Source organism: Jaculus jaculus, chromosome 20, assembly GCF_020740685.1.
Source record: "Jaculus jaculus isolate mJacJac1 chromosome 20, mJacJac1.mat.Y.cur, whole genome shotgun sequence".
Taxonomy (NCBI): domain Eukaryota; kingdom Metazoa; phylum Chordata; class Mammalia; order Rodentia; family Dipodidae; genus Jaculus; species Jaculus jaculus.
Window position 1 is genome coordinate 11,912,774 of NC_059121.1, and position 26,830 is coordinate 11,939,603.

At 40.1% G+C, this 26,830-nt stretch overlaps 1 protein-coding gene across 9 annotated transcripts in view; it reads right to left on the minus strand.

Annotated features, from left to right (window-relative positions):
- Nucleotides 1-26,830, minus strand: part of Erbin (erbb2 interacting protein) — a 120,315-nt gene that overhangs the window by 68,915 nt on the left and 24,570 nt on the right. For 4 of the 9 annotated variants that reach the window (XM_004671196.3, XM_004671193.3, XM_045138893.1 and 1 more), the window contains exons 1-3: nucleotides 11,459-11,645; nucleotides 3,285-3,332; nucleotides 80-277 (exon numbers count right to left, since the gene is read on the minus strand). In XM_004671196.3, the coding sequence (XP_004671253.2) occupies nucleotides 80-268 (189 nt within the window). In that variant the 5' untranslated portion in view covers nucleotides 269-277; nucleotides 3,285-3,332; nucleotides 11,459-11,645. Of the gene's footprint in view, nucleotides 1-79; nucleotides 278-3,284; nucleotides 3,333-11,458; nucleotides 11,647-26,830 lie in introns of those variants that run through there. The other 5 variants (XM_045138896.1, XM_045138891.1, XM_045138894.1 and 2 more) reach the window with 4 other exon arrangements.

The window sequence follows — 26,830 nt, forward strand, 5'->3', positions numbered from 1 at the left end:
CATTATGACAACATTAGAATGTGAAAGTTCTAGGCACAGGCAACATCAAATGCAGTAATTCTTGATAGTACTAACATACCTTTGGAAGCTCTTCAATCTGATTAGCATCTAAATAGAGCTCCTCCAGAGTTTTCTCAAAAGTAAATATCTCTTTGGGAACCTGTTCCAAACTGCAGTGAGAATAATCTAAAGTAGTGACAGTCTCCTCTTCCCCTCGTAGACAGCGACATGGTACCAACCGCACAAACAAACTTCGCTTTGTAGTCATTTTTAGACACTATAGCATGTGGATAAAAAAATTAAAATATATGTTATAACCATTTAGAATATGTCATTCCAATTCATTTACAAAGAGTAACATGCCATTGATAAATGATAACCTTCCTCCTACTACACAGTCAATGAAGTCCATTTAAGATTGGTTTAGCCAGGTGTGGTGGCACACTCCTTTATTTCAGCACTCAAGAGTCAGAAGTGTGAGGGTCACTGTAAGTTCAAGGCCACCCTGAGACTACATAGTGAATTCCAGGTCAGCCTGGGCTAGAGCAAAACCCTACCTCGGGGGGAAAAAAAAAAAAAGAAACAAACAAAAAGAACCTGATTGTACACACTGCTGAGTAGGAATTGAGACTGAAGGTATTTTTAGGTCTTCCTAACCGGCTACCAGGGATCAGTCACCATTTAGTTTTCCTATGATTCTTCCACACGAGAATTACCATCTACTTCAAATATGCATAAGTGTGTGTCCATTATTTCCATTTTCCATAAATAAATTTAAGAACATGGAGCTCTTAAGAGGCAGAAACTAAAGAAAAATCTTTGTTGTATTAGTTTTTTTTTTGAGAAGCATATTCTTAAGATGTGGATTTTATAGAAGCACGCAGTATATACATGAACTGGATCCTTCAAACTATTTGAGCTTCAATAGGTCTTTATACATTATTATACATTTTATGCACACACACACACACACACACTATGTATTATACATTACTTTTGGATTTCAAAAGGAAACTAAGAAGCTGGGTGTGGTGGTACACACCTTTAACCACAGCACTTGGGAGGCAAGGATACATGGATCACTGTGAGTTGTACACCACCCTGAGACTACAGAGTGAATTCCAGGTCAGCCTGGGCTAGAGTGAGACCCTACCTCAAAAAATCAAAAAAGGAAAAAAAACCCAAAGATATAAAACATCTAATGTATCTATCTCAGGTTAGGGTGTCGTCCAGTGTTAGAATACATACATATCACAACACCATACCCTGAGTGCCTAAGCAACCCCTCCCCCCATACATACATTTCCTCCTAAAATCCTTGTTAATAAGTAAATTTCCAGAAAGAACTTCCTAGATTCTTACTAACAATCTATGTTTACAAAAGGTATAATCTATAAATAGGAAAAAGCACTTCATCTAATAAGAATAATGAATTTAATTGCTAAAGGATATTTATGCTTATGAGATTTTTTAAATTCTAAAAATGGATGTAAAATTTCCCATTCTAGACATCTGTGTGAGTATGGTGTATGTTCTGTGCATGTATGTATATATGTATATAGGTACACAGGGGGTAGACAGAGGTTGACGTTGGGTATCTTCCTCAATTACTCTCCAACTTATATCTTGAGACAGGTCTCTCTGAACTTGGAGCTCACCAGCTCTGGCAAGCCCTGGGATCCACCCTTCCCCCTTTCCCCAGTGTGTCCAGCTTTATGCGGGAGCTGAGGATCCAAACACAGGTCCTCACATCACATGGCAAGCACTTTACCCTGAGATATCTCCCCAGCCTTTCACTCTAGACATTTTAAGAACTGACCCTCAGCTAGGAGTACAACTATCTGCTCTGACCAGTATGGTAATCACTAGACACATGTGCAGTTTTTTAGGGTATGTGCATGTGTACATACGCATGAAGGCTGCACATGGAGACAGAGCATAACCACTGGTATCACTCCTCACCTTCCACCTTGTTTGATGCTGCATATGTCAGGCCACCTGTCCTGAAAGCTTCCAGAGATTCTCCTGTCTCTGCCTCTCATCTTGCTATAGGCGCACTGTGATTACACGCATGCACTACCACTGCCAGCTTTAGGCAAGTGCTTTTACCCTCAGAGTCATTTCCTGAGCTACCCATATGTGTTAAACAGAATTATATAAAAAAATTAAAATGTAATTTCTCAGTTACATTTTGTTTCCAAAGTTCAATAGCCACATTCTGCTAGGTACTACCACAGTAGACCAAACAGACAGAACATTTCCACAACTTCAGGAATTTCAGTTACATAGTATAGTTCAGTGACTCAACTGTAATTCTTTTATATAATATTATAACAACTCTATGTGTTTCATATAATCCTCCAATAACCAAGGCCTTGGAAGCTATACCTTAAAAAATTCATTTCCTAGAAAGCTATTTTGCATCTGGGAATATACTACCTAAGAATACAGGACATGAAGTATTGTTACCAAATATATGTGATTTGAAAAGAGCATAGTTATAGACGTGCTGTGGAGTGCCTGAGGTATACCATGTATTTACAGACTAAGACTAGTCTACAAAGCTAACCTGGCTGCAAACAGGTGAATGCAGATTACAGCACTACTGGACAATGAGTTCAGAAAAGATTAAATGAGTGTGTGGCTCTAGGAAGCCACACAGAGTACACAACTCAAAAGGTAAAAGCTATGAAGAAAGCAGTTTAAACCAGATTAAATCCAGGTTTTTGATGTCGTTGTGAGATAGGGTCTCATGGTGCTCATGTGGTCTTTAACTCCTGGGGTTATTTTTCTCCTGCCTTAAACTCCTTCCTCACTAGCAGAGACTAAAACATGTGCCACCATGCCAGATTCTTGGACCTTAGATTAAACTGTGTGTGTAGAAAGCCAATACTATGTAGGTCTGAAGATGAGATAGTGCAAAATAAAAATCAGTGACTGACTTAAAAGGAGAAAAGAAAAAAGGTTAAGAGTTCATATTCCTTGAAGAGAGTGGGGAAAGTACCATCTAAAGGAAAAGTAAATGAGGAAAATACCTAAAGAGATCCACTCTTAGCAATAATACAAGAAAGTAACCTACAAGGAGTAAGAAAGCCTAGCCTGGTCTCAATGGAAACTGCCTACTTGGGGACTGCTAATTAGAATTTTAGGAGGAACTACTTTAAAAATCAGGGCTAACACTGGTGGTAGGAATCTTCGAATTACAATGGAAGAAAAGCGGCCAACCCAGGAAGATAGAAGAATAAGCAGAAAATTTTCTAACAAAGAAAATTAGGGCTACTCACCACTGGGCTGAATTTATCTCCCTGATGATTCTGAATTGAGTCAACATTCTATGGAAAACAAGAGAGAATTGAAATTAATAAAAAATTCATTCTTAACAATTAAGGAAAATCTTTTCTAATTCCTAATTTACATCAAAAGCTGAGTTGAAATTCTCCAGTAGGGCTGATAAAATGGGTTAAAAATGCTTGCAAAGCCTGTTGACCCAGATTCAATTTCACAGCACCCACATAAAAACAGATGCACAAAGTGATGCATATGTCTGGACTTTGTAGTGGAAAGAGGCCATGGTGTGTCTATCCATCTTCTCTCTCATTCACTGACATAAAAAATACAATCAAATAACCAAACCAAAATGCTAGCTTCTTAAAATACATGGCCATATGCTTGCACAAATTTGCTAACTTCTAGATAAAATGGCTTAGCTCTTTAAATGAATTTTAATGAATAAGTGACTACTGGGAGTCTACCATCTACCAAAACAAAGCACCCTTTTACCCATCACTAAAATACCATTTACTTGAGCTTAATGAAAAATAACAGATGCGGGCTGGAGAGATGGCTTAGCGGTTAAGCGCTGGCCTATGAAGCCTAAGGACCCCGGTTCGAGGCTTGGTTCCCCAGGTCCCACGTTAGCCAGATGCACAAGGGGGCGCATGCGTCTGGAGTTCGTTTGCAGAGGCTGGAAGCCCTGGCGCGCCCATTCTCTCTCTCTCCCTCTATCTGTCTTTCTCTCTGTGTCTGTCACTCTCAAATAAATAAATAAATAAAATTAAAAAAAAAGAAAAAAAAAATAACAGATGCTAGAGTGAGACCCTACCTCACAAAGAAAGAAAGAAAACAGATTATCTCCATGCAATCAAACTCATATTATCAATTATATTTAAATTTAGTAGTCTCTGATGGCTCTGTGTGACAGGTATGGTTAACTGCTTACCAGATTTATTCTTCCTTTTAAGGATCCTGACTATTTGGGGTATTAATGGGCTCAACTTTCCATGTCAAGAGGTGGGGCATGGAGAGTTAACATGGTTGAGATTTAAAAAAAAAAAAATCTTAAAATGGTATTCAGAAGTATACTTGAGGATAGAATGGCAGTGCTGTTCTCATAAATGAGAACAAATGTGTCTGAAACTACTAGTCATTCATTTTTCTATCCTTGAATCTGCACATGATGAACTAAAGAAACCATCCTAACAACAAGAGTTAGATTCAGTCTATCAATAAATACTGGTGACAGAGCCAAAAGACAAACGTGATAACCGCTGCCTCCACCTGCATTTCTGTTTGTCAGTAAACTAAATACTGTATTTTATAAACCACTGCCAGACTCTATTTACAGCTAGCACACTAGGTAAGACAACCTAATAAAATAAGGATCTTAATATAAAAGTACAAACATTAGGGCTGGAGGGATGGTTAAGTGGTTAAGGCACTTGCTTGCAAAGCCAAAGGACCCAGGTTCAACTCCCCAGGACCCACCTAAGCCAGCAGCACAATGTGGAACATGCATCTGGAGTTCATCTGCAGCTTGCAGTGGCTGGAGGACCTGTCATGCACCCATTCTCTCTCTCTCTCTCTTTCTTTATACCCATTTTTCTCTCTCTCAAATAATAAAATTTAAGAAAGTATATTCATTATAAATAACATAGACATTTTTTCTTAAAAATTCAAACTGTAGGGCTAGAGAGATGGCTTAGTGGTTAAGGAACTTGCCTGTGAAGCCCAAGAACCCATGTTTGACTCTCCAGGTCCCATGTAAGCCAGACACACAAGGTGATGCAAGTGGGCAAGCTTGCACATGTGTACCAGGTGGCACATGTGTCTGGAGTTCAACTGCAGGGAGGCCCTGGGGCACAAATTCTCTCTTTTACTCTCTCGTTTTCTTTCTTTCTCCCTCTTACTGTCTTAAAAAAAAAAGCCAGTCTGTTTATTTATTTGCAAGCAAAGAGAGAAAGAGAACGAGAGTGAATGAAAATGAATGGGTGGACCAGGGCCTCTTACCACTGCAAATGATCTATAGACACATGTGCCACTTTGTGCATCTGGCTTACTTTAGTACTAGGGAATTGAACCTGAGCCATCAGGCTTTGCAAGCAAATACCTTAACCAGCAAGCCATGTTTCCAGACCATGCATGTTTTCTTTCATAAGCAGAATGCACATTATTTAAATTTTTTGAGTTAGGGGCTCATATGTACCATGTTGGACTTGAACTTGTTATGTAGCCAATGATGACCCTGAATTTCTGAGTCTCCTCCCTCCTGAGTACAGGGATTGAAGATCTGGAATTATAGGTGTGTACTACCAGTTTATGCTGTGGTGGGGAGTGAACCCAGGAAAGCTAGGCAAGCACTCTACTGAGCTATAGCCCCAGTCCCAGTCTAGATTAAAGGAAACACAGACACAGACACAGACACACACACACACACACACACACACACACACCCCTCTGAAAGTAGAAGGATAAGCTGTAATTCCAACTCTTGAGAAACAGAGGCAGGAGAACAGTGCCAAGTTTGTGGCCATTCTGGTCTACATAGTAAGTTCCAGGACAGCTATTGCTACCCAGCAAGACCTTGCCTCAAAAGACAGAGGGTGAGGTGCTCAATGATCAGTACTGAAGAAGTAAGGATTAGAGAGAGAGAGTGACAGAGTTTGGGAAAGAGAGAGCAAGCAAGCTGGACATAGAAAACACATCTAACTCAGGTAGTTTTGCTGCGTAAGATTTTAGAAAAATTGACCAGTTGTCAAAACAAAATATGAATAAAGAAACAAAAAAGTAGACTTGTAGGCAGGGAGAACAATCTAATAAAATTAGCATATATTAGTTGTACAACAATGAGTTTATGCCTTGCAAACATGTAAACAATCTAGAAAGAAAACAGGGCACTTATAAACTTTCGTAAGAAAGGTTTTGTGAAACCATTCATAGACTGCCCTAGCAAAATCTCTTGCCATTAAAATAGCTACTAATGAGGAAATAAAGAGAAGAGAACAGAACAAAACAATCCTTAGATAGAACTGTATAAGTAGCCAAACAAAATTCACCCTGGGGAGCTCAGTGACACAGCTTGCCTAGTACACCTGAGGCTTGGGGTTCAATCCCCAGCACAGCAACAACAAAATCACTCCAGTATTTTTCAAATTTACATACTCCTACTATTGTAGGAAATCAACATATAACCCGACATTGTTATATGCATGCATTTGTATATTACTTTCTGAGCTAATGCTTCACTAATGTGTCCCCTCCACTCAGTGAGCCCAAGCAATTCTCTGGTCTCTGTCCTACAGACTGGGGTTAAAGATGTGTGTGGCTAAGCCCAGCTTTTTTCCTCAGTGCTGGAGACTCAAATGCATCTCAGGCCCTCATGCTTAAATGGCAAGCACTCTTACCCATGAAGCCACCTCCCCAATTTCCCTGGCTTCACGTTTTTTTTTAAATATTAAACAAATACCCATGTGATTTTTATTTTTTTAATGTAAGCGAGAAGCAACAGAGCACGTGCACGAGAGAGAATTAGCACCCCAGGGCTTCCGGCCACTGCATTCAAACTCCAGATGTGTGTGCCAACTTGTGTGCATGTATGACTTTGTATGCTTGCATCACCTGGTACACCTGGCTTACCTGGGATCTAGAGAGTCGAACGTGGGTCCTTAGGCTTTGCAGGCAAGCACCTTAACCACTAAGGCATCTCTCCAGTCCCCCGCCCAGGTGATGTTTTTTCCAATATAGTTTTAAAAATAACTAACATACAACATAGTCATTTTTACTTGATCTATAGATCAGGGTATAAGATCATCCTTTAGCCCTTTCTATTCTCTATTAGAAATGATTTTGACCAAAGTGTCAGTTTGAAAATTACTGTAAGAATAAAAAAAAATCACCATACACATTTAGAAAATATGATACATTCTATTCTATTCTATTTATTAAACGACAATGATTAGATCTAAGAGAAACCTTACATACATATAGGAGGTATGGATAAATGAGGTCCTAAGTAAAAATGCTAAGCCATGGCTCCCGTTAGTGGCTGTGTAAGACTATCTAGCTGAGTCATGGTCATCACAATGCTTGTTAGCCTGTATGGTTTTTCTGTACCTAGTCCTAGACATTAACCCATCACGAATACATACATGAGCCATTTCTCTATGCTTTTCAACCCCTGCCTCAAGTACTTCTTGACAAAATGCAAGGAAGGAAGGTGATGATTAGGCTTAATTATTTGCCTTTTTCCCTTAGGACTCTGTCAGATTTCCCACCTCTTCCCTAAGTTCATATAGTCCCCTCAAGGATGGAAAAATTTCACCTCATACACCATATTCCCTCCATGGCATTCCTGCTTTTCCACATACCTATACTCAAACCAGGTATACCCTCATAGGCAGGAAAACTGCTATACTGGAATTCAACCACTGAAGTTTTCATGAGCCCACTGATTTTTGCTAGGTCAATTTTTTGTAACTGTAATTTTTGTTCTTGGCAGGTTTTTCTTGTTACCAGGAACCAAAGGTCTTTTGTGCCTTCCTATATCCTAATTAAAAGTAAAAATCTCAAGATTTTCAGTGTAGATGAAGTGGTTCAATTTATAGAAAAAATTCTCATGAAAGAAAGTCTGGGGACTGGCAAGATGGTTTAGCAGTTAAGACATTTGCCTGCAAAGCCAAAGGACCCAGGCTCGATTCCCCAGGACCCACATAAGCCAGATGCACAAGATGGCACATGCAACCCGAGTTCTTCTGCAATGGCTGGATGCCATGGTGTACCCATTCTCTCCCTCTCTCTCCTTTTCTCTCCCTCTGCCTGACTCAGCTCTCTCAGATAAATCAATAAAATAAAAAAATTAGAAAGTCTGGCTCACTCCCCCTTTGTGGAGGAAACTTGGTCAAGGCAGAAGAATCATGCACCTCAGTTTAAGAGTGCTGACATACTTTAAGAACAGAGAGCTTGAAATTATTTTCACAGGACCGTCTGTCATTCCACAATTAGGAAGGATTACAAATGTGAACATTCCAAATATAGTCAATGCTTAAAGAATTATATTAAATCATTCTATCATCTAAAGGAAGAGGTGGGACAGGACAAGAAAAAAAGAAAAAGAAACAGCTCAATGATAGCTAACAATCCAACTTGGGAAGGGTTTAATGGTGCAGAAATAAGCATCCATGGGAAAAGCTGGCTCAGGCCTGTAACCCCAGACCTCTAAGAGAATTATAGTTGAGTTGGAGGCCAGTTTAGGGCTGCGGAGTGAGTTCCAGGTCAACCTAAGTTACAGTGAAAACTTGGCTCAGATAAATAAATATATAATAAATTAGGCTGTAGATAAATTTTATTTGCTCTTATCAGAGTTGGCTGGGTTTGCAAAAACAGGTTGATACAAACTGGCCATAAAGACTTTCTAGGCAATATACTATCACAAACATGCATATTCACAATGTTGTTTTAACATAGGAAGGATGTTTAATCATGGTACTATTTCAAAACTACAGGTTTTTCACTCATGATTAGATTTTTAAAAAAATATTTGTTTATGGGCTGGAGAGATGGCTTAGTGGTTAGAGCACTTGCCTGTGAAGCCTAAGGACCCAGGGTTCAATTCCCCAGCACCCACATAAGCCAGATACACAAGGTGGTGCCTGCATCTGGAGTTTGTTTGCAGTGGCTAGAAGCCCTGGTGTACCTATTCTCTTTCTCTCTGCCTCCCATCTCTCTTTTAAATAAATGAATAAATAAAATATTTTAAAAGAAATAAAATAAAAAATATTTACTTATGAGATAAACGGAGAATGTGCCAGGGCCTCTTGTCACTGACAATGAATCCCAGACACACTCACCAATTTCTGCACCTTTTATGGGGATACTGGGGATCGAACTCAGACCATCAGGTTTTGTAAACAAGCACCTTTAACCACTAAGCCATCTCTCCAGCCCTTGACTGGATTTTAAACTCTTCTCTATAACACACCATCCTGTGGCAGGATTAAGTTCCTCACATAAACTCCTTCACTTCTTTTTATTTTCAGGTGTTTATACCTGTGCCAAAATTATTCCTAACCTCCTTTATTTCTTCTATTAGTAATTTTTAAGAACTTTTTTTACGTCTTAGAAATCTTACTGAGAACTAAACAGGATGACAAATTAACATTTTTTAAAGCTATTCTAAGTCCATTCTTAAAAAGGTAGCCTATTTCATCGACAAGGGGAACATGGAGATCTGCCCTGCTAAGGACATAAACCTCTGTTGATCTCTCCAGCCCCTCCCCACCTTCAAGTCTAATAATATGGTTTGATAACACTGATAACACACACACACACACACACACACACAGTGCATACGAGTGCATGAGTGAGCCTAAAATACTCTAAGAGGAGCTGGGAACTAGCTCATGATGGAGCCTCTGCTTAGTGTCTGCAAAAATAAGTAAATAAGCAAACAAGTAATAATTTTGTGAGGAACTGGTTTAGCCACAGGTCACATCAAGAAGTGTTCTTCCCTTTGCTCTTAAAGAGAACCTCGCTGAAAACACCCTGTCTAAATTCCGGCCTTTAATCCTAGATCCCCTTTACAACCAGATTCCTCAAGAAAGCTGTTCAAGTTTGCTGTCTTTGATTCTGATGCTAACTCTTCTCACCCCAATTCTATCTCTTCAATGACAACTGTCCTTCACAGGTTACCAGTGACCAGATTGCACATTACTGAACCCAACTATACTCTAAGTTCACATCTCACTTACAGCAAGCTTCACCTTATTCACACAGTTTTTGCACTAGCTTCCAAAAATACATATCCTAGTTTTGTCACTACACTACTGGTCACACGTGTCTCCTTTGCTTGTTAATCCTCTTTTTAGCAACCTCTTGCCACAGGATTATGACATGCAAGGCAGATCTCATTCCTCTTCTTGACAACCACTGCTCCTATCCAACTTCAATTCTTAAATTGTTTCTACTTTTCAAATATTAAGTGTTCACATAGCTACAAGAAAGAATTTAGAAAGATATTACTGTAATGAAACATGAAATCTCTGAGGAGACAGATGTATGTCTAACCTGACTTAAAAGATTATGCAGTATATCCATGTATGGAAAATCCTGTTATCCTATTAACATGTGCAATATTTATGGCTTTAGGTACCAGTTAAAATAAATTTAAGTATTTCAAAATAAAATAAATTATAAAGTACCATATGTGAATGCTACCTTAGTTTGGGTTTTCCCAAAAATATGATAACAAACATTCCACTGAACTAAAAACAAACTTCTCGCTGGCCACACTTTGGGTGCCTGACGCCCTTGCATCAACAGTCCAAGGAAAGTTTACAGTGCTAGCAGCAGTAATTAATCCAGACTACCAGGGTGAGATTAGACTGCTGCACTACAGTGAAGGTAAAGAGGATCCTTTAGGGAGCCTCTTGGTCTTACAGTGTCCTGTGGTTAATGGGAAAATGCAACAACCCAATCAAGGCACAGTAATAAATAGTCCAGACCCTTCAGATCACCCATCCAGTTAAAGAACAAGAGTTTCCAAAGTGCTTTAGTGAGGATAGAGGAAATATAGAATTAGTAGTAGAAGGTTATAAATACCAGCTGAAGCCATGTAACCAGTTACAGAAATAAGAATTGTAATTGCCACAAATATTTCTGTTCCATTTTGTTAAGAACATTTGTGCATATATACACATATATTAAGCAGGTACTTTTGTTTTCTTTCCTCTATTTCTTCCATGTAATATAACATCAACTGAGGTAATATAAGTAGTTAAATATTTCTTTAATCTACATTATCATATATAAGTTATGAGATATTAAAGACTAAGCATTCTCACAGATTTTCTCATCAGTTTGGAGGAAAAGAACAGTGCATTTTTGGTTGTCCATGGGACAGTAATATTTTGTTAGGCAGAATTATGACCTTATTATTGTCCTTATTTGGAAATTAAGTGTGATGTAAGGATATGTAGGTGGGCATCAAATTGACAAGGATTAAACGTGTGATGGTTATTCTCTACTGTGAGCTTGACTCAACCAGGAATCAAAGGTCATGCCTCTTGGACAGGTCTGTGAGGGCATTTCCAGGAAGGATTACTGGAGTAGGGGAGACCTTTCCCCAAAGTGGGCAACCCTTCCAGCAGCAGCCTATATATAAAGAGGTTCCAGAAAAAAGAAGTACCTTTTTCCTGGCTGCCCTTCGCTACTTGGCGGTGAGTGCATCTATCCTGCTGCTGTCTGTCATCCTTCATGGATGTCAGAACCCAGTTTCTTCAGCCTTCCAATGTGGACTGAAGACCATCAGCTATTCAGGAATCCTCCAGGCATTTAGTACCAGATTGGGACTGCTGAGGCATCTAGTCTCGTGGACTGAGCAGCTGCTGGCTTTTCAGCCTCTCCAGCCTGCAGGGTAAGTCAATCAAATAAATCCCCTTTGTAACATACATACATTTCATCAGTGCTGTTACTCTAGAACCCTGACCGAAACAATCACAAACCCTGCAAAGAATGCAAGGTCACTCTCAACACCATGCTACTAAATGATTTTAAAAGGTTAATTAACATTTATAAGAAAGTTTTAAATACTATCACTTGTTGATAAACTTGTATTAAGTTTTATATTAGGCTTATATATCCATAATACTATTTTTTTATTTATTCATTTGAGACAGAGAGAGAGAGAATGTGCACGCCAGGGCCTCTAGCCATTGCCAATGAACTCCCGACACATGCGCCCCCTTGTGTATCTGGCTAATGTGGGACCTGGAGAATCGAACCGGGGTCCTTTGGCTTTGCAGGCATGTGCCTTAACCACTAAGCCATCTCTCCTGCCCTCCATAATACTACTAAGCCATCCACAATATCCCTTGGAGCTGACAACTTACTTATTTTGTAGGTAAAATATTGCAGGTGTAGAAAGAAAAAAAATCTAAGCTTCTTTTACTAATCAAATGTTCTTTCTGAGCCAGGTGTGGTGGCATACACCTGTGTCCCAGCTACCAGGGAGAATTGCTGGAGGTCTGGAGAGCAAGGACAGCCTCAGCAGCAAAGTCATAATCAAAACTAAGCAAAAACATTATTTTGGAAGAACTTTTAAATACTGAAAATTCCTTAAATGTACCTATAGAAACTATAGAGTGGTCAGTGGCAAGTCCATTTGTATGCCGGAGCCTTTGACATCACTCTAATTTCATGTACACTGAAATATATGCCAAAGGGCATAGGAGATGGCTCAGCAGTCAAAGGCACCAGCTTCCAATGCCTGCTGCCCTGAGTCCCATTCCCCAGTGCCCACATAAGGTCAAAGGCACAGCACTGTGCAGGCATCTGGACTTCCTGTACAGTGGGGCCAGAGGCCCTGGCAAGCCCATGCTCTTTCTCCTTTCCTGCTCCCGAATTAGAAAAGCAGCAGTCGCAGCCAGGCAGGGCACGCCATTAATCCCAGCACTGGGGAGGCGGGGACAGGATCATTGTGAGTTCAAGAACACCCTGAGACTACATAGTGAATTTCAGATCAGCCTGGGCTACAGTGAGACCCTACCTCCAAAAATAAATAAATAAATATATATATATGCATACCAAGGTCACAGAATAAACAAAAGATTTAGATGTCATCTTGAGATGTGAGGCATGGTAACATGTAATGTAACATGAATGGCACTTGGGAGGTCAAAGCAGGATCAAGAGTTTGAGGCTAACATGGGCTACACAAGACCTTCTCGCTCTCTCAAAATTTTTTATTCTAAATCAAAAACTGTCAAAACCTCACATAGTACTTCTACTGTTGGTACTGATAAGAAAACAATGATATGCAAGCATATGTATTTTATGGGTTTTTTGCAATAAAATTTCAGGGTCCATGATTTGTAGGAACCTTTCTAAATTTCAGTGCTACGTACCATAGCCACAGACAGAAGACATGTTGGGCTCCTTCAGCATTGTCTCTTAATTCACAATGACTTCTTTCTCTTAAAAAATGAACAGAAGTTCACCTCACACTCATAATATACCTCTGTACAAATGTTTCTGGTGCAGTGGCTCATGCCTATTCCAGCCCTCCAGAGGCTGAGGCTGAGGAAGGATCATTTTGAGTTTGAAGTTGGCTTGGGCTACAGAGTGAGTTCCAGATCAACCTGGGCTAGAGTGAGATCGTGCCTAAAGAGAGAGAGAGAGAGAGAGAGGAAGGCAGAGAGGGAGGGAGGGAGGGAGGGAGGGAGGGAGGGAGGGAGGGAAAAAATTACAGTCCTAAGGGTATTGGTTTGGCAACAAGACATATATATGCAATATGCAAACTGTCAATACAGCAGTACTGCTCTCGGGCAGGGGAGGGTGCTCTCACTTGGAAAGGGCACCCTAACATCTATAATAGTATCAGGCAATATTATCACTGCATCAAACCAAAAGGGAAGGGTATCAAGACTCAGGCTAGTCAATCCTTTTTTTCTCTCCCCAGATGTGTGAAACTAAAAGACAGCAAACCTGTCTCCTATGGCCAGGCGTGGTGGCGCACACCTTTAATCCTGGCACTCAGGAGGCAGAGGTAGGAGGACTGCTGTGAGTTCACGGCCAGCCTGGAACTACAGTGTAAATTCCAGGTCACCCTGGGCTATGGTAAGACCCTACCTCAAACAAACAAACAATCTGTCTCCTACAGCTAGCAAAACTGTAACATCTAAAGCCAGAACCTGCAAAGATAGCTGCATCCTACCATAGAGACATGGAGTCAGAATGCCAACCTTGAAGACAGAAAAGCATAAAAAAGAGTGATGAAGGCTGAGTGTGGTGGTATACACCTTTAATCCCAGAGGCAGATAGGAGAACCGCTATGAGTTCAAGGCTACCCTGGACTTGAGTGAAACTCTACCTAAAAAAAAAAAAAAAACACTAAGTAAATTTTAAAAAGTAATGCTAGCTCTGGGTTCCTGATGACTTTCTCTTTATTTGTTCTAGTTTCTTTCTGAAACCAATCTCATTCTAGCCCTGAGTGCTCTCAGGGCATTACTATACCCTTCATATTATCCTGTCTTTCCTGGTTTCTGTAAATTAGCTTCAGAAAACTTAAAATTTGGGGGACATAGTCCAAATATGTGAAAGATCTAATACAAATATAATCATCAGTCACTGAAAATCACTGTCTCCTTTCCTCATTTTAGTATTCTAAAAAGGGAATTTTGTGTTCCAGAGCTGAACCTGTAGACCTAAGAATGACACAACACAGATTACACATTGAAGATTCTCGGCACACACAAACAAGATGACAGCTGAAATTGCCAATAGCCACTACTAGACATCGGGCTCTGCTTTTTTCCACAAAAGCTAGCATCAAAGCTGCTGACTGCATGAACACAAGAATATCATACTTAAACATTTAGAGAACAATTCTAGATTGAAATCACAAATGGAATGGGCTAAATAATGCTGAATGATTACAACTGGCTTTTTGGTGTTCAATAGTATAAATATAGCAAAAATGACAATAAAGAAAATGACTACTTGCTGAACTATTATTAGGTGCTGAGCTCTATGTATAAGGACTAGAGACATACAGGTAACATGTAACAGTCCCTGACAGACATGATGACATGTGCCTTTAATTCCATCTACTCGAAGTACTGAATACGGGATGGATGATGGAGCCTAAGGCCTTTTAGGAAAGTAGCAAGACCCTATTTCAGAAAAAAAGATGATATACCCTTTCTCAAAAAGTTTTTAATACTATTTAAAATACAATAGCAGAGAAGCACAATGGGAATTATCAATCACTCAACATGTATGCAACACACATATATACCTCTTTCTCTCTCTCTCTCTCTCTCTCTCTCTCTCTCTCTCTCTCACACACACACACACACACACACACACACACACACAAATGTGACTCTGGAAAAACACTGTTTCACATTTGAATCTAGATTCTGTTAGTTCATTCAGTGATCCTGAACAAGGACCTTGTTTCTTGTACCTGGACTATTATTGTCGGTGTACCTATGTACTTAATTTTTAAAAAAAATTTATTTATGTACTTGAGAGAGACAGAGAAGCCTCTTGTGATCAAAACAGTCAAGGAGTAAAAATTTTGCCAGTTCAGTACTAATTATTTACCTTGAACAGAATTGTGTCCCTTGCTGAGAATTATTAAAATAGGGATTAGGAAGTAGCTCAAAGGTACAGTGAGTGTTTGTCTACCATGCACAAAAACCTTAGTTCAGTTTTGCTAAAAAATAAAAATAAAAAGGGGGAAAGTAATTTGAAGTACCAAAGTCAAAAGTATTAAAATCTAAAACTATGGGGCTGGACTCAATGGTTAGTAGAGCTTGCTTCCAAGCCCGGTGGCCCAGGTTCAAATCCCTAGAACCCATGTAAACCACATGCACAAAGTGGCATATGCATCTGGAGTTTGTCTGCAATAGCAGGAGGCGCCAGCACACCCATTCCCTTCCTCCCTCTCTCTTTCTCTCTGCTTGCAAATAAATAAAATCTTTAATCTAAAACCATGAATATCAAGCATCTTCATTTATAAAATGCCTAAATATAACTTCATTAAATATACTCTTATATAATTAAAGTTAGGGAAGGTTAAAGAGAATCACTGCACAAAAATTTATTTTCTCTCATATTAGTTAAGTATTAATATTTGCTTTCATTCATTCAAACACAAATTATATACACAAATATATCTATAAAATGTGTTTTAAACTCTGAAGGTTTATAGATGGAGTTGACTTTTTTTCTAGGAGCTTAATTTCTTCAGTCTCCTGTAAAATTTCTAAGTAGTAATTAATTTCAGAAAATAAGAAATGCTCTTACGAAACAAATGAGCAAATAATGGATATTACACTCAAACATAAAATCATTACTGAGTTTCTTCACAATCAATTTGATATACATTATAATTGATAAAATAACTGTTCTTTTACCCATTTGGCTTTAAAAGTAAACATGACATATTCTAGAACTTCAGTAATTATTCTAGCATTTCCTTCAGGTATTAATTTAAATACATATAAGCTGTCATACTCAGGTTTTTTGTTTGTTTGTTTGTTTGTTTGTTTGGTTTTTCAAGGTAGGGTCTCACACTAGTCCAGGCTGACCTGGAATGCACTCTGTAGTCTCACGGTGGCCTTGAACTCATGGCGATCCTCCTATCTCTGCCTTTCGAGTGGCGTTTCTGTCTTATTCAGTTTTATAACTCCCCTCTGGTCAAATGCCAAATAGATAGTTTTCTATGGCATAGTAAAGATACGGTACTCTAAGAAACCTTTGAGCTGCATTATCTTAATACCAGAAAAGGGAGAATGTCATTCAAACTGGCTGGCAGCTCTCAATACCAGAAATTACACTCTCCAGCAAAGCTCCTAAAATTCATCAGCATATTCTCTAACTCAAATGAGAAAGCAAGCTGGGTGCGGTGGTGCGGGTCTTTAATCTCAGTACTCAGGAGACAGAAGTAGGAGGATGGCTGTGAGTTTCAGGTTGGTCTGGGCTAGTGTCAAAACCTACCAGGAAAAAACAAAAAGCAAAAAAACAGGCTGGGCATGGTGGTGCACACCTTTAATCCCAGGACTCAGGAGGCAGAGGTAAAAGGATCACCATAAATTTGAGGCCATGCTGAGACTACATAGTGCATTCCAGGTCAGCCTAAATTAGAGTGAGACCCTACCTCAAAAAAAACCAAAAACAGCCTGCCACAGAATAAAGAATTGACAAAAAAAAATGCTATAAAAACCCATCCTTATTTTATAAGCTAACACTGGCATTTCCTAGTGAAAATAATTCCAGATATGCTTGATTTGACCATTCCAAAATTCACTAACTGCTTATCACCTACTGGTTATACCTACAATCTCCTACTTAAAACCTTCAAGCCAACGGAAGTATTTCACAATTTAAATTTTTTTCCATTTATAAGTGGCATAGTGATAGTTTTCACTGAAATGATAGGACAAAAATGTAATGGGGGTGCTTGGGATTTGGTTCAGTGACTGAAGGCGCTTACTTGCAAAGCCTGCCAGCCCAGGTTTGATTACCCAGCATCCACACACGATGTGGTGCATCTGCAGTTTGTTTGTAGTGGCAAGAGGACCTGGTGTGCCATCCTCTGTGTATTTCTCTCTCTCTCAAATAAATAAAAAAAAGATATTTTAAAATGTACTCGGGGTTGATTTAAGAACTAGGGGCTTCCTGCGAGGCACACTGGGGTTACAGAAGCCCACTCCAACGCCCAGCTCTTCTGTGGGTTCTGAGGGTCTGAACCCAGGCGAGTCCTTCCTTCAGTCAGCCCACTTACGATGACGGTGAGGAGAGGCAAGGCTCTGTGTGTAGGGTGGCATAGAGGACAGCAGCCAGCACAGAGCTCCAGAGGCCATGAAGACGAGCAGGCTTAAAGAGAGACTCACTGAGCCATCTGATGACCTAGCTTCTGAGATTCCTGCATGGGGCTCAGCCTCACTCTGGATAAAACAAAGATGTCACAGCTCAGATCCAATCCTGTGTTTTGTGGTCACCTAGACTGCCATCTTCTAAAACTGATTATCGAAGCAGGGCCCATTCCCAGACTGGTGGAGTTCTGGAAGTCATTGCTTCACCCCCACTTGCAAATTAAGACAGCTTGGGGCCTGACTATTATTGCGTCAAGGACTTCAGATCAGACCTGGGCTGTCATCAAACGGAGTGCCAACCAGCCTCTGACTGGCTTTCTTCCCCTCATGAGACAGTGTGTGAATTCAGAGGCTGGGCCCTTGGTAATATAGCCGATGACGGCCCAGAATTCCGAGACGTCAGGTCTCGAGCAATGCCATCCTAGCCTGTTGGCTCTTGTGTCACCCATCATACTAATCACAGGTGGACCGTGTCTGGTAAACTATCTGCTTCGTCTGTATCATCATGAGATCCTCTCCAACAGCTGAAAGGCTGTCCTATCCCACTGAAGGCTGCAATGAGCACCAAGTGGTTGACACGGGTCCAGCGCAAGCTGGCGAAGCTCATGAGCAGCACAGAGCTCAGTGTCTTGACACCTTCTCTATTCTGTGACCAACACTGCAGGGAATGCATCACCAGACCTAGATGGCCACCGGCACAGGCATGCTTCAGGTGTTGTCCCAGCTCCTGAAGCACTCAAAGTCCTCCAACCAGAAGGAGGCCACCTGGACCCTGACCAACATGGCTCTTGGGCCCTGCCACCACATCCATCAGCTGATCATGTGTGAGGTGCTGCCTCCTTTGGTGGCTGTGCTAAAAAAAAAAAAAATCAGAATTCAAATTTCCGAACGAGGCTGCACGGGCAGTGGCTATTTTGAAACGGGCTCTATAACCTACTTGCCATAGCTTGTTCATTCTAGAGGGCTGGAGCCATTGATGAACCTGCCCACTGTCCCAGACCTGAGGACTTAAGTTACCACCTTTGACATCATCTCGGGTGCCTCCAGGAGGCAGATAAACTGTGTGAGAAGGAAAGCCCATGTCTGAACACGGGGAGATAGCTGGGTGAGGAAGCCGGTCACAGTCTTCCCAGCCCAGGGGCATGAATATGAACGCACTCAGCACTTGACGGAGGAGCAGGGCTTCACAGCTTCGCACTCGTCGTCAGCACTCAAGGGTTCTCGGAGAAGCAGCCCACCTATGTCTTAGGGTGTTGCAAAAGTATACCTTTCAAAACTTAACAAAATGCTTAACAAAAAGGGGGGGAAAGGGCTAGAGAGATGGCTCAGCAGCCGGGCATGATGGCGCACACCTTTAATCCTAGCACTTGGGAGGCAGAGGTAGGAGGATCACTGTGAGTTCGAGGCCACCATGAGACTCTGGGCTAGAGTGAAACCCTACCTCGGAAAAAAAGAAGATAGATAGATAGATAGATAGATAGATAGATAGATAGATAGATAGATAGATAAAAGGAAAGGAAAGGAAAGGAAAGGAAAGGAAAGGAAAGGAAAGGAAAGGAAAGGAAAGGAAAGGAAAGGAAAGAAAAGAAAAGAAAAGAAAAGAAAAGAAAAGAAAAGAAAAGAAAAGAAAAGAAAAGAAAAGAAAAGAAAAGAAAAGAAAAGGAAATGGCTTAGCAGTTAAGGCATTTGCCTGCAAAGCCAAAGGATCCCACTTCGAATCTCCAGGACTCACATAAGCCAATGCACAAGGTGGTGCATGCATCTAGAGTTTGCAGTGGCTGGAGGCCCCAGCGTGCCCATTCTCTATCTCTCTCTGCCTCTTTTCTCTCTCAAATAAGTTATATATATATAAATATAAAAGATGCTCTGATTCCTGAGCCTACATTAAAAATAAAACAAAAAGAAAACCTGCCAGGCTAGACTTGGCATATGCCTGTAATCACAGCACCTGGGAAACAGAGGCACGAGGCTCCAGAGTTCAAGGTCATCCTGGACTACACAGCAAGTTATAAGCTAGACTGGGCTAGCTTATAACCTGCTGCCTCAATAAAACAACACAAAATACCAACAACAAAAATAATTTTTCATTTAGTAGGATATCTCTGCAGGGAAGTATAATGAACAAATGTTAACTTTGATAGGAAAATGATATAAATAAACAACAAAATCAGGCTTGCACCATAGTTCGGAGTAGGTCCCAAATGAGTTAGGAGAAAAAAGTACAATTTTCACAACTTTCTGAATTCCAGAATTTCTCCGAAGGAACTGAGATGTTTTAAGTAGATTTTTATGAAAATATTTAAATTTCCCCTTTAAGTATAAATTGAACACATATAAATAGTAAAGTAGGGAATTCAGTCTGACAGTGGTTCTCACAATTATCACAGTGAATGAATGTATTGTCAGAAACCAGGGATGGTTGATGTCCTGTACTGGAGGAATCAATCCCACACAATTATCAAACATCATTTAGCCACTGGGCAAGAAAAATCAGTGTGTGTGGGATATTTGTTTTGTTTTGCTTTTTTGCATAATATTTTAAATTGTAACTATCCAGTAAATTAAGAAGCCTTAAGTTTTATTTTGTTTGAAATCTTACCTAGCATTGTCATTAACTATTGCTACAGATAGATATGCCTCTCTGAGCTGTAATTTAGTTGGCAACATAACACACCTGCATCAAATCTGCATGTGTAGCAACTGCCTTCATGATGGGTGTGTCCGAGGGTAAGCATCTATCCCAATGATTTAGAACTGACTGACATCAGAAGCCATAGCCATGGCCACACCATCACCTGAACGAGGAATATCAGAATCTCCGGTGGCACGAAGGCTTCCGCATGCTAGCTGTTTCATTGTTTCTGAGGCAGTTTATGTACAGTGAGATAAATGGGTCTTAGAGCATGCAATGGTGAAGTGACAAATGCCCTAATCAGGAGAGGCCATTTCCATTACCAGAAAGTCCCTTCATGACCTCCATTTAGTCTAGGCACTGACTTTTCACATCTACAGATACAACTTGGCTTTCAACTTCTTAAAAACAGAACTTCACAGCATGTGTTCTCTGGTGCTTGCCTTCTTTCACTACACACAATGGTTTGAGGTTCATCCATGCTGTACATGGCTACCACGTGGAATCTCCTGCAGTCTGCTTATCTTCCAGTTACTACACTTGTCTGTATTTTGGTCATCTTTGTGTTTTTTTGTTTGTTTTTTTGTTCTTTTTTTGTTAATGAACAGTTGAGCTGCTGTTATTTGGGGACAATAAAAGCTGCTTTCAACATATTTTGCAGACATGTTTTCATTTTTCTGAGGTAGATACTTAGGGATAGAATTGATATAAGTAGAATATTTAATTTTAGAAGGACTAGGTGTCAATATTTTTCAAGTTATCCAAGTAAGGCCAACATGCAACCTAAACTACTTAGTGACATTTTCTAATGAGGTCATGGCAAGATACTCCGTTGACAACAAAATGCTATAATAATATATTCTTTGCGCTAGTCAGTAGGAAAATAGGTTGCTTTTTTCCCCTTTTCAGCTCCATTATGTGGTTCTGAAGATTAAAATGCCTATGAATTTCATTTCAAATAATAAAGAATAGGGCTGGAGAGATGGGTTAGTGGCTAAGCGCTTGCCTGTGAAGCCTAAGGACCCCAACTCAAGGTTCATTTCCCTAGAACCCACATTAGCCAGATGCACAAGGGGCTCACGCATTTCCGAGTTCATTTGCAGTAGCTGGAGGCCTTGGCACGCCCATTTTCTCTCTTTCTCTCTCTGCCTCATTCTCTTTGTCATTCTCCACTACATAAATAAAAATGAACATTATTGAAAAAAAGAATGCATTTTTTAAACTTTTTAAAAATTTTATTTTTATTTATTTATTAGAGATAGAAGGGGGAGAGAGAGAGCAAGCACGAGAGAGCCAGGGCCTCTAGCCACTGCAAACAGATTCCAGATGCATGTGCCACCATGTGCATGTAGCTTACATGGGACATGGAGAATATAACCTAGGTCCTTAGGCTTCGCAGGCATGCATCTTATTAACCACTAAGACATCTCTCCAGCCCTAGAATACTTTTTTTTAGTTGATTTTGTATTGCTGTAACAAAGCGCCTGAGATTGGTACTTTATAAAGAGATTTACTGAGCTCACAAGGGTATGTGTGTGTCTGTGTGTTTTCTAATTTGTTTGAGACAGGATCTCACTATATAGGCAGAAGGTGCCAATTTACAATCTCCCTGTATCTGCCATTTGCGTGTTGGGTTAGGCATGAACTGCTATACATAACTCAGGTCACTTTTGAAGACTGAAAGTTCAAGCAGTAAGTAGGATATACATAAGTACAAAGTAAAAAGGTTGTAAGTACACGTAGACACACAACTGCAAAGTAAATCTATGGGGACATTTTTTTTGATTTTTTTTAAATTTTTATTAACATTTTCCATGATTATAAAATATATCCCATGGTAATTCCCTCCCTCCCCACCCCCACACTTTCCCATTTGAAATTCCATTCTCCATCATATTACCTCCCCATTACAATCATTGTAATTACATATATACAATATCAACCTATTAAGTATCCTCCTCCCTTCCTTTCTCTACCCTTTATGTCTCCTTTTTAACTTACTGGCCTCTGCTACTAAGTATTTTCATTCTCACGCAGAAGCCCAGTCATCTGTAGCTAGGATCCACATATGAGAGAGAACATGTGGCGCTTGGCTTTCTGGGTCTGGGTTACCTCACTTAGTATAATACTTTCCAGGTCCATCCATTTTTCTGCAAATTTCATAACTTCATTTTTCTTGACCGCTGAGTAGAACTCCATTGTATAAATGTGCCACATCTTCATTATCCACTCATCTGTTGAGGGACATCTAGGCTGGTTCCATTTCCCAGCTATTATAAATTGAGCAGCAGTAAACATGGTTGAGCATGTACTTCTAAGGAAATGAGAAGAGTCCTTTGGATATATGCCTAGGAGCGTTATAGCTGGGTCATATGGTAGATCAATCTCTAGCTGCTTTAGGAACCTCCACACTGTTTTCCACAATGGCTGGACCAGATTGCATTCCCACCAGCAGTGCAGAAGGGTTCCTTTTTTTCCACATCCCCGCCAACATTTATGATCATTTGTTTTCATGATGGTGGCCAATCTGACAGGAGTGAGATGGAATCTCAATGTAGTTTTAATCTGCATTTCCCTGATGACTAGTGACGTAGAACATTTTTTTAGATGCTTATATGCCATTCGTATTTCTTCCTTTGAGAACTCTTTATTTAGCTCCATAGCCCATTTTTTGATTGGCTTGTTTGATTCCTTATTATTTAACTTTTTGAGTTCTTTGTATATCCTAGATATTAATCCTCTATCAGATATATAGCTGGCGAAGATTTTTTCCCATTCTGTGGGTTGCCTCTTTGCTTTTTTCACTGTGTCCTTTGCGGTGCAAAATCTTTGTAATTTCATTAGGTCCCAGTGGTTAATCTGTGGTTTTATTGCCTGAGCAATTGGGGTTCTATGGGGACATTTTATCCAAAATGTGTAATGTGGCAAAATTATCATAAGGTACTAAATCTTTAAGTACTATTATTTTTTCAATATTGAGTTGATATTTCATAATTTTTTGTTTTTCACTTAAATAGGATGAAAGGTCTACATAAATTACAAAAGCTTACGAAACATTACTTTTTGGGTTCTGGATATTAAACCCAGGGCTTCATGAATGCCAGGCAATCTCAAGCCCTCAGCCCAAGAAAATATTCATGTAAATAGTTATAGTGACTCTAAATCTGCTAAATAACTCACGGTGTCTATCCAGAGGACCTCAAATCACACACCTTTTCTAGTTCTACTCTTATCTTTCAAAAATTACACAACTTATTCAACTAATTAACATCAACAATGAAATTCTTTTTCTTAGCATATTATTTTATTCATTTAAATAGTCATTAGGCATTTACTATGTTGCAGAGAACAGTGAAATTTTTTGCCCTGCAATGCTTATATTCTAATGCAAGACAGAAACACAACAGACAAGATTAATAAATAAAATATTAAGTAAGGTTAAGTTGTCATGGAAGGGAAAAGGTGAGCAGCTTTCAGAACTATCATTCTCTTCATAGCCCCAATTTTACTTGCACTGGGCAAGGATGTCTGTGAAGAAAGTTACACAGAAAGTTTCCACTGGCCTGTTACTGGCATTCGGTCTCTACTGAAAAATCCCAGTGTAAGACAGGCATGGTAGCACATGCCTTTAATCCCAGCTCTTGGGCGGCAGAGGTAGGAGGATTGCCGTGAGCCTGAGGCCACCCTGAGACTACAGAGTGAATTCCAGGTCAGCCTGGGCTAAAGTGAGACTGTACCTCCAAAAAAAAAAAAACCAACTGTAGCACACCACCACTTGATTTGTGATTAGTAACTTCACAGAATCCATATTTTAACATAATAGGTCAGCAAAAGTCCAGACTCAGAGCTGGCCATTCCAGGTCTCCGAGGCAGGAGGATCAGGAATTCAAGATTATCCTTGGCTACAGAGAGTTGCAGGTCAGACTGGCATATAGGAGACTATCTTTAAAAAGTAAAGACTCAGGGTTGGGGAAATGGCTCAGCCATTAAAGGTGCTTGCCTACAAAGCCTGCTCGACTGGGTTTGATTTCCCAGTACCCACGTAAAGCCAGATGTAGAGAGGTGCAAGTGTCTGCAGTTTGCTTGCAGCAGCACTATGCCCTAATGGGTCCTTTCTTCCACCCTACACCCCCCCTTTCTTTCCATCTCTCTCTCTGTCCCCAAATAAATAAAAACATTAATAAAACTAAATGCTTCATTGTATTTTGGACAGGAACCTAAACAGAGACATTAGTTGAAAAACATGGCTAAATTCAAGTAAAGCCTTTTATTTAGCTATAAACACTTGTCAATTTTCCTTTGCTTGTTTATTTTTATTTATTTGAGAGCAACAGAGAAAGAGGCAGAGAGAGAGACAGAGAAAATGGGTGTATGAGGGCCTTCAGCCACTGCAAATGAACTCCAGATACATACACCACCTTGTACATTTGGCTTATGTGGGTACTGGGGAATGGAGCCTCGAACCAGGGTCAAGTCTTCACAGGCAAGTACTTAACCGCTAAGCCATCTCTCCAGCCTACTTGTCAATTTTCTTAATATACTAAACAGTTTCCTCAACTGATTTCAAGAGCATCAATACACAAAATAAAATTCTGCTGTGACAAAGAAAATCCTGACACTCTCAGCTACTCTGCTAGTAAAAGTACAAGTCTGACTGGTTTGGAGAAATGTAAAAAATATTGGATCCGGGGCTGGGAATATAGCTTACTTCACTGGTAGATTGCTTAGCATGCACAAAGCCCTCAGTTCAATCTCAGTACCTCATAAAACCAGGCTTGGGGCCTAATGGTCCACAGCTGTAATATCAACACCCAGGAGGTAAGAGCAGAAGGATAAAAAAAGTTTAGTCATCCTCAGCTACATAGTGAGTTTGAGACTATCCTGGGCTACAAAAGAACCTGTCTCAAAAAAAAAAAAAAAAATCACACCCACCCATGTCTTTTGATCCTTGGATCAAATAGAGTACAGCAAACAACAATCAAAACCTGGGGAGAGGTTTAGGTAGTTAAAGGTGTTTGCTTGCAAACCCCAACGGCCTGGGTCTCATTCTCCAGTGTCCATGTGAAGCCAGATCCTCTACATGGCTGGCACAAGTGTCTGGAGTTCACTTGCAGTGGCAAGAGACCCCGGTGCTTCTAATACTCCCTGTCATTCTAATAAATAAATATATTTTTTAAAAATCTGCACAGCATGTTAACATATATAATCATCTTTTCTGAATTGTTGTACATTTTATCCTAGTTTATTTAAGCAAAAAAGATACCATAAAACGGGTCTATGAGATACAGAATGTGTATCTCATAGCAAAAGTGACTGTTGGTAACACTAGCCATTCATTACTTAATAGGTTTATCTAAGAAAACTCACATTTTAGAATTCAATCCAAAGAAAATCTTTTTCTCCTCTGGAGAATTTTACTATATTTCATCATTTACGGTAAAAACAAAACAAAAACTTTGTCTCCAGGAAGCTTAGCAGTGTCTGATAGTCTACCACAGCAACTATGTTAAATTACTTTAAAATTATCTATTTCTTCATTTGTTTCTTGACTCCTTTTCTGTTTCTTTTTTATAATTTTTAAGATTTTTATTTATTTATTTATTTGAGAGGGAGAGGAGAGGGGAGAGGGAATGGGTGTACTAGGGCTTTTAGCCATTGCAAATGAACTCCAGACACATGTGCCACCTTGTACATCTGGTGTACTTGGGTCCTGGGGAATTGAACCTAGGTCCTTTGGCTTTGCAGGCAAGCACCTTAACCGCTAAGCCATCTCCCTAGCCCTTATTTTCTGTTTACTAGTCATGTATCCACATCCTTTTAAAAGGTACCTCAAGGTGCTGAAGAAATGGCTCAGCAGTTAAGGTGCTTGCCTGCAAAACCTAATGACCCAAGTTTGATTCCCTAGTGCCCACATAAAGCCAGATGCACGAAGAGGTACATGCATCTGGAGTCCATTTGCAGTGGCTGGAGACCATGGCACATCCATCCTCTCTCTCTCTCTCTCTCTCTGTACTTGCAAAGAAATAATTAAAAATATTTTGGCCAGGCTGACCTGGAATTCACTATGTAGTCTCAGGGTGGCCTCAACCTCACAATGATCCTCCTACCCCTGCCTCCCAAGTGCTGGGATTGAAGGCGTGCGCCACCACACCAGGCTTTTAATTTTTTAATACACTTGTAATATTTTAAATTTTTATTTATTTATTTGCAAGAAGAGAGGAAGAGAATGGATAGATGCATCAAGGCCTTCTGCCACTGCAAACAAATGCCAGACACATGCACCACTTTGTGCATCTGGCTTTACACAGGTGCTGGGAATCAAATCTGGGCCACCAGGCCTTAAAGGCAAGCGCCTTTAACTGCTGAGCCATCTCTCCAGCCCAAACCGTGTCTTTTCTGATGCCCTCTTTCAGATACTACCTCCGCACAGTCTCCAGAGACCCTGTGGGACACGCAGCCTGCCCTCACACAGGACCTGGGGTTCCAGCTTCTGCAGACATGTAACAAGCAGTACTGGAGCAAGGGCCCTGGTCCTGCCACCGCC